Source organism: Dipodomys ordii, unplaced genomic scaffold (assembly GCF_000151885.1).
Source record: "Dipodomys ordii isolate 6190 unplaced genomic scaffold, Dord_2.0 Scaffold50, whole genome shotgun sequence".
Classification (NCBI taxonomy): domain Eukaryota; kingdom Metazoa; phylum Chordata; class Mammalia; order Rodentia; family Heteromyidae; genus Dipodomys; species Dipodomys ordii.
In genome coordinates, this window is record NW_012267266.1 from 6,203,260 (window position 1) to 6,211,851 (window position 8,592).

At 40.3% G+C, this 8,592-nt stretch overlaps 1 protein-coding gene across 2 annotated transcripts in view; it reads left to right on the forward strand.

Annotated features, from left to right (window-relative positions):
* Epb41l4a (erythrocyte membrane protein band 4.1 like 4A) overlaps window positions 1-7,932 on the forward strand; it is a 227,802-nt gene extending 219,870 nt beyond the window's left edge. For both annotated transcript variants that reach the window (XM_013020442.1, XM_013020443.1), the window contains 5 exons: window positions 1,356-1,403; window positions 1,950-2,018; window positions 3,514-3,624; window positions 4,019-4,100; window positions 7,360-7,932. In XM_013020442.1, the coding sequence (XP_012875896.1) occupies window positions 1,356-1,403; window positions 1,950-2,018; window positions 3,514-3,624; window positions 4,019-4,100; window positions 7,360-7,488 (439 nt within the window). In that variant the 3' untranslated portion in view covers window positions 7,489-7,932. The remainder of the gene's footprint in view (window positions 1-1,355; window positions 1,404-1,949; window positions 2,019-3,513; window positions 3,625-4,018; window positions 4,101-7,359) is intronic.
* Window positions 7,933-8,592: the final 660 nt, after the last annotated feature.

Consider the following 8,592-nt stretch of genomic DNA (forward strand, 5'->3'; position numbering starts at 1 on the left):
GCTGGGAAGGTGGCTCAGTGGTAGAGCACTTGCCTTGCATGCCTGAGGCCCTGGGTTTGATTCCTCAGCACCACATAAGCAAAAAGAAAAAAAGCCTGAAGTGGCGCTGTGGCTCAGGTGGTAGAGTGCTAGCCTTGAGCTGAAGAGCTGAAGGATAGTGCCCAGGCCCAGAGTTCAGGCCCCACGACCGGACCCAAAAAAAAAAAAAAAAAGAAATTCTCTAGGCTGGGTGCCAGTGTCTCATGCTTGTAATCCTAGCTACTCAGGAGGCTGAGATCAGAGGATCATGGTTCAAAGCCAGCCCAGGCAGCAAAGTCTGTGAGACTCTTATCTCCAATAAAATACTCTGAAAAAAGCCAGAAGTGTCTCTGTGGCTCATGTGATAGAGTGCTAGCCTTGAGCAAAAAGAAGCTCAGGGACAGTGCCCAGACCCTGAGTTCAAGCCTCAGGGAGGAAAAGGAGAAATATCTGAGGAAAGTAACTGAAAAATTGTTCTTTGCAGAAAAATATATCAATATAATATATATATTATGTATATTGTATATAACATTTTCTGCATGTGTCTATTTGGCATTTCAGATAATACAGTGAGCTAGCTATGGATCTCTCAATTCCTCCCATGTTCTTAATTTCCTGCTTCACTGTGTATAAATCTCTCTTACAGAATTCCTGAAGCTCAAAATGTGATGATCTATAGTTATTCATTCATTATGGTTTTTTTGTATCCCAAATGAAAAGCTAGAAAATTCAATTCATTATTAAGTACCAGAGACATAGTGTATGAAATACAAAGCCTCCTATCTTATAAAGCATTCATCAGCAACAGATTGGATCTTGTCTGGGAAAACAGTAGGAAGTTGTAGTATTATCTGGTCCAGTTTTCAGGTTTAGAACCACAAGGTTTACAATTGTTAGGGGAAATGTTAGCATCACCGAAGGAAACTCTTTTTTGCTCTTTTTTTTTTCCCCCCAAGAATCCATGAAAGGTATTTTATTCACTGAGGCACTGGAGCTCAAACTGAGGCTTTGGAGGCATTGGAGCTCAAACAATAGCTTTGCAAGTTTCAATGAGTGGGCTTGGGCTCCCTCTTGTGGTGATGTCTTATTATTTTTATTGCAAACTACTGATATCTGGATGAGGTTGTCAAGGTGATGTTTCCAATGAAACGTGATTTTTCTTCAGTGGCCCCCAGTCAAAAATTTACTTGATGATTATCAAAAATAATTTTCCTGGCCTATCCTTCCTTTTCTGTTCTCAGATGGCAAATAAGATCTTTAAGTCTGTAGGTTATAAAGTCTTTAGATTATAAATGAAACAGAGTTGCAGAGATGAGTGTTGCTTTCTTTATCTACAGGAGAAGCCCTGATGTCCAAGCAAAAGAGGAGTTATGGAAACATATTCAGTGAGTATTGGGGTCTTTACATCATTGTAGTACAGTGCAATACCAAGAAGAGCCACTGAGAGGCAGCTTTGGTCCACAGCCTGCCAGCTGGCTACTCACTATATGCTGTCCAAGCCCAGGGTAGGGCAGCAGCCAGGGAAACAGTTCCAGATAGCTCCTATTTGAGGTCACTTACCTCATCCATAAGTGGACCTCAGATATTCCAATAGTTTATAAATACATACAAAAGAAAACAAATCCAGAAGAAAAGAGACTTCTACCACAAGGGAAACAGGCAGGGGATGGCAGAAGTGTACATGTAGAAAAGCCAAAAAAAGAAGCATAAGAGCTACCAGAAGGGTTTCTTTCCATTTTTCTTTAAACACATTTTTTCATTCATACCCCCTGCTATATATATATATGTTAGTTTCACTAATGCATTTTGGAACAAGATTATAAAGGAAAAGATACATACACTGAAAGATATCAGTGTATATATATATATATATATATATATATATATATATTGACATTGCAATGTTTTCTCTCATGATTATTTCCTTCTAGAAAGGAATTGGTAGATCCATCTGGATTGTCAGAAGAGCAATTAAAAGAGATTCCTTACACTAAAATAGAGTGAGTATGTCATTGAAAATCTTTTTGTTAATGTTTTATTAATGCTAGGGGAGAAATTCCTTCTTGCATTTCAGTTGTGCTCTTTGTAGTGCTTTCATTTGTATATTTTAACAGAAATGAAAAGTGAATATGGAAGCAGGTGCTGGTGGTTCACATCTGTAATTCTAGTTACTCAGGAGGCTGAGATCTAAGGACTGCAGTTCAAAGCCAGCCTGGGCAGGAAGGTCCATGAGACTATCTTTAATTAATCACCCAAACAGCTGGAAGTAGAGGTATGGCTCAAGTGATAGAGCACTATCCTTGAACAAAAATAGCTCAGGGACAGTGCACAGGCTCAAGTTCAAGTCCTATGCACATATGTGCCTTAAAGCACAAAACATTTGTTGTAGAACTAGCACGTGGAGTTGAACAGGCTTCACAAGCATTGGAATATGGTTCCCGGTCCCCGTCAGGTGGCTGCCCTGTTCATTGTATGTGCTGCCTTGCTGGGATTGGTCAGAAGTTTGTGCCCACTCCATTGATTGCTTTCCCTTAGGCAACCCGTGCTTCTTTCATACTCAGAAAATTCAGGTTGATAAATCCTAGCCTCTCCCTACCACCCTTATAGGACACAAAGATGGAAGTTTTAAAAATCAAAGGCATAATTGATTAAAGTACCATGTAGTTTGTTTATAATGTAATGATTTAGTATGTTTACAATGTGAAATCATTAAATCAAGCTGATTAACATATCTGTCACCATACATTTCACTTTTTGTGGTTAGAACATTTAAGATCTAGCAAGTAAAGACTTATTATTCATTTATTTGTTTATTTTGGTGGTACTGGTTAAGATCCGAGTCTCACGGACTTTTCATTGTAAGCTGGCTTTGAACCTCAGTTCTCAGGATCTCAGCCGTCTAAGTAGTTAGCATTACAAGTGTGAGCCACCAGAGCCAGGCAAGATTGAATTCTTAATGATAGACTAATTAGCAGACAGGAGTATGATGAATGCTTTCTGATAGGCATGAGATGCTATTTTGACTACATTGTATCTTCCATACTCCTGGAGAGAATTCAACTGTAAGGTTGAATTTAAATTGGTGGTTAAACAAATATCCACCTGTACATGCAAATACTCTATAAACAGTTCTTGTTTCGTGGATGGCTGAGGGAGTGTTTCATTTTTATTATTATTATGAACAGATCATGAAGTTTAAGTCACTAAAGGCTATCAGGCCTGTAAGAAGCAAGTTCTTTTAAAAACCAGCCTTAAAGCCATTTTTGCAGTTTTAGTATTCAGGAAGAATCAAATTATCCTGTTCTAATTATTTTTATGGATTGTTTGCTTTCTTCTCTGTCTTTCTCTCTCTCTCCTTCCTTCTTGCTTTTTCCTTCCTTCCTTCCTTCCTTCCTTCCTTCCTTCCTTCCTTCCTTCCTTCCTTCCTTCCTTCCTTCCTTCCTTCCTCCCTCCCTCCCTCCTCCCTGCCCATTCTTTCTTCTTTTTGTCATTCAGGACTCAGGGTGACCCAGTCCGAATCAGGCATTCTCATTCACCACGAAGTTACCGCCAATATCGAAGGTCCCAGTGTTCAGATGGAGAGCGATCAGTTCTCTCAGAAGTGAAGTAAGTGGGCAGGTCTGAGGACATTGGCATGTGGTTCCAAAACAGCCTTTGCCAATGAGGGAAACAGCCCTCTTTCACTTAAGTTCTGAGTCTAGCTACTAACCTATTGTATTTTGTGGTGTGTATGTGTGGTGGGGGGTGAAGGGTGGTGTTTACTGGAGTTTGAATTCAGGACCTCACACTTGCAAGGCAAGCACTCAAAACCATTTGAGTCTAACCTCCAGTCTTTTTGTTGTTGTTGTAGTTACTTTTTAGATAGGGTCTTGGGAAAGTTTCCCCTCTTGGTGCTGGCCTTGGACCTTGATTCTCCCAGTTTCTACTTCCCAAAGAGCTGGGAAGGCAGGCATGAGCCACTATGCCTAGGCTCTTCATTAATTTTAAAACTCTCTTGCAGTTCAAAGACAGATTTGGTACCACCTCTTCCTGTGACCCGTTCTTCAGATGCTCAGGGTTCTGGTGGCTCTACTGTTCATCAGGTTAGTAATAATGAAGTTTAGAAGGTGTACTACTGTTGACAAATTTCAGAAGCTTTTTGTGCTTTGGAGAATTCCTTTTGGTAGGTAAGATAATCATTAAGTACATTCTGAGATTCTTGCTCTTTCTTGGAGGCACTGGGATTTGAACTCAGGGCCTTGGACTTGTTAGGCAAGCAATTAACACTTAAGCCACAGCTCTGCTCCCAACTTTTTGATGGTTAGTTGTAGATAAGAATCTTAAAGACTTTTCTGCCCAGGCTAGCTTTCAACCATGACCCTCAGATCTCAGCCTTCTGAGTATCTAGGAATATAGGTAAGAATAAGGACCACTGGTGCCTAGCTTCCCTACTTAAAAAAAGGCGTTTTAGGTATTTTTCAAGCCAGAGAAACAAAGTCAAAGTGGGGACAAATGTTATTGTTAACTATGGCAGACAAAACAATTACTCAAATCCTAATTTAGTTCTGTCTTTCCTTTCAAAAGGAGGTACCTACATCCGTGAAATTTGTCACAAATGTGGTTAAAGGAAACTAGCTGCCTTAACATAATTTAACCCTCTCCTGAATTAGGTATCAGAGAACTTTGCCTTTTTGCACTATTTGACATCATCCTCACAGCAGATATTTAATAGGATGGGCTGACAATTGGATGGACTTATAGGCTTGTTAACTACTACAAATGCAAAGTTGACATTTATGATTGATTTGTGTCAGCCTATTGTTCTGCAGTTTTCACTGGATCAAGAATCCTGTAGAGAATCTCACTCCATAAAAATGTGTGTAAGCCTATGCATTTTAAAAACTTGGGAGTTCATAGGCTAACTTACAAAGCTGTTATCCATCATATGCTATCTTTCATTTGTCCTGTTCCTTTTTTTTTTTAATCAATGACTTGATTAAAGGACAAAAAAAAAAACAAAACAAAACCTTATGTTTCCTTAGAAACAGATCAGCAGATGGAGATTCATGTGCCAGAAGTTTATCGGAAAGTACCCTGTGGTACGTGTTGGGAAGTGAAAGGAGAGAGGTTTGGGCAGAGGCACAAGCTGAACTGTGTAGCTCAGTCCTATAGCTGCAGTGGAGATCCTGTGGGAAGCTCTGGAGCTTCAGTCATCCAGTCTTGGGCTGAGGAGGTTGAGTGTTGTGGGTGAGGGCTGTTCTTGGAAGACTCATGGTATTGGGTGGGGAGGCTCTCTTCAGCCTAGGGTAGTTCCAGAGGGTCTCAAATTTGAGCTGTACAGCAAGCCAGGACTCCCAATAGCCTCAGCCTGGAATGGAAATCTGAGCAACAAACACAGCTTCTATGACAATCTGTATGATTTATCAGCATCACTGAGGAACTTCAAAAATGGCAAATTATACATAATAGCTCTCATTTTGCTGTATGTAAGTCAGGTACATCTTGCCTGTGGTGATCCTAAACCTGCTTTCAAATTAAACAGCTACCTACGCACTGAACATTTGCAATAAGTGGTAATAAGCACTGGCCCAAGCAGTCAGTAAATCACAGCTCATCACCAGATCAGCCCACCGCCTGTTCTGGTACAGGCACTAATAACAAGGTTTCTTGTTCTTAAATAATTAGTATTTGATAGGGACAGAACATAGTCCACATTCTGACCCTTTACAAAAAATACTTGCTAACTCTAGCATATACATATAAACAGACAAAAGAAAAATCATGTAGGTATTTTGAAATGATAGAGATCTAAGTTAAGAGAATCAACAAGGTAACCTCACTTAAGTAGGTGGTCAGAAGCCACTTCAGAATGTGGCAGTTAACACTGAGACTTGACAGGTTACTAGGTAGAAGGCTGATGTAAGCAAAGGTAAGAGCCTGGGAGGAGCTGATGCTATGAAGAGTCAAAAGACCAGAGTGACCTGAGCACACAAAGTGAGGAGGGGAGGGCCTTGAGTCCAGGAGATAAGTGTTTAGATTTTACTTTTTGTTCTGTGTACCACAAAGTAAGCCATTTATTTGGCTGCCACCTGGGAAGGGGGCTGGCGTGACCAGTGGAACAGGAAATTTGCATCTCCCAAGTTCCAACTTTGGTACAGAGTTCAGGCAGTAATCTGCAAAATACTTCAGAGCACATTTTCATGCAAGAGGCAGGCAGGAAGAGGATGGATTGGAGACTTGACTCACTGGCTTATTTAATGTCTGCGGACAAGGAGTCCCAGACCAACTTGAAAAGCAGTTTTAAGTCACTTTCTAGTTTTTCTACTGGAAGGCCTTCTAATAAAATCCCTTTCCTCTCTAATGCACACCATCATCCTTTGCTCACAAAACCTGTCCATTTAGAAACCTTTCCTTTAATATAGATCTGGATTTACCATGCTTCTGGAATTTTTATTAAATAGGCAATGCTTTGCTTCAGCAGAGACAAACCACTCCTAAAAACACAGGGAAGTGACTTCTTAAAGGGTGATTTGTGTTTAGCTCAAATAGATCTTGTGTTTGTGTATATGTGCCAGTTCTGGGGCTTGAACTCAGGACCTGAGCATTGTCCCTGAGCTTTTTGCACAAACCTGGCACTCTACCACTTGAGCCACTTTCTGCTTTTTGGTAGTTAAGTGGAGACAAAAGTCTGGGCAGGCTTCAAACCTTGAATCTTTAGATCTTAATCCTATTCTGCTCAGAAAAGTAGACTGAGATCCTGGTTTAGGAATTACCAAATATTTGTGTATTTGCTTGAATTATGCCTTAGTTTTAGGGAATTCTAATTATGCGTATTAGATTGACTTTAAGATTAAACCCGTCTTTGTTATTTATATAACTATTTAGAGGGAATATTTAGTGAACAGACTGCAGCTCTGGTGTATGTGCATGCCAATCCTGGGGTTTTAACTTGGCCAGGGTGATGTCCTTGAGCTTTTTTGCTCAATGCTACTGCTCTACTACTTGAACCACAGCTCCACTTCTGGCTTTTTTTTAGTTTATTGGAGGGAAAAATGTCAGGGGCTTTACTGCCCAGGCTGGCTTCAAAACATAATCCTCAGATTTAACCTCCTGAGTAGATTACAGGCATGAGCCACTTGTGCCCAGCATGTGCCATTTGTGCTCGGCATGCATTAACTTTGAATATCTAGTTTAGTACCATAAAAAATTTAAAGTGTAATAATTTCTGATTTGAGACAGTGTTTGACTTTAATCAGCCTCTCTCTCAATGTGGGATCCTACACTGGCTTCTGATGTATCTTTTTTAAAAGCTTGCTTTGGCTGCATTTTCTTCTTCTGACTTTTAAAAATATTTTCTTTCAGAAAAGAAATGGGTCTAAAGACAGCCTGATTGAAGAAAAATCTCAGTTATCTACAAGCAATCTGGTTGGAAAGCACACAGCAAAAACAGTGAAAACTATTCAAGCTGCCCGTCTCAAGATAGACACTTGAACTTAGTGAAGAGCCAGCAATGGGTTGGGAGGGGTGTTATCACTGGTACTTTTGAAACTGTGAATTAGGTAATTAAGCAAGTATTTTGGACCTGTGTCTCCTGAGTACAAAAAGCATCCTTTACTTCTTTTAAAGATTTACATCATACTTGAGTTGAATGATCTTTGCATTATAACTGGAAGGACAGTCTTGTAAACTTGATGTTGCCTCTTCCTTTCTGAAACTGGATACCAGCCATCTATTATCTGCCTACAAGCACCACCAGATGCTTCTATTAATCAGCCTCCAGGACTCCTGACCTGCAGCTGGCTTTTGCTCTTGGCAATAGAATGCCAAGTGGGCAGAAAGTGATCTCCCCAGCTCCAGGTAGTTTAAAACTAGTGCTCCACACAGAGGCATTAACTTTTGGACTGTTATTATTCACATGAAGCTCCCTGTTCTATTTTGTGTGTAAGAATCTTGTTTTTCAGTGTTACTTTTTAGTGTCTTTGTCTTGTGTTTACTGAGTAGGAGAGGGAAGCTATGTGTCAATGCAAGTTGTCTTTCCATTCTTTTAACTGGATCTCCACATGACCACAGTAGACCCACAGAGCATCTTTTCTGGCTGCAGTCCTCCACAGCTGTCCTAACCTGTGCTCCAGGGCTTTCTCACCCATATTCCTGCCTCAGCCCTCTTTGTCATACATGGAATACAGTAATTCCCTCCGGCTACAACTTTTCCATTGTCATCTAAATTTCTGAGGCAATTGACCTTCAGTATCCTTAACATCTCTAATGCGGACCCTCCACTGTATTCACCAGTCCAAGAATCTTTAGGTCCTAACATTTCATTTCTGTTCTGGCCACCTTTTATAGCTCATCCAGTTCAAACTCAGACCTACCTAGGAACTCTCTACCCCAGGGTTTTGTTTATATTTGTGACCTTATGGTTTCTCATTTCAGAGCAGGTTCTATCACAAGAAAATGCTGCCCAACAGCTATAATTGGGCCCACTAAGCTTGTGACGGGTTAAATACCCTTGTTTAACTGGTCTAATCTAGACGGTAATCTGCTATCTGCTCTGGACTGTTTTCCACCAGATTTTATTTCTTGCTTTAATAAAGT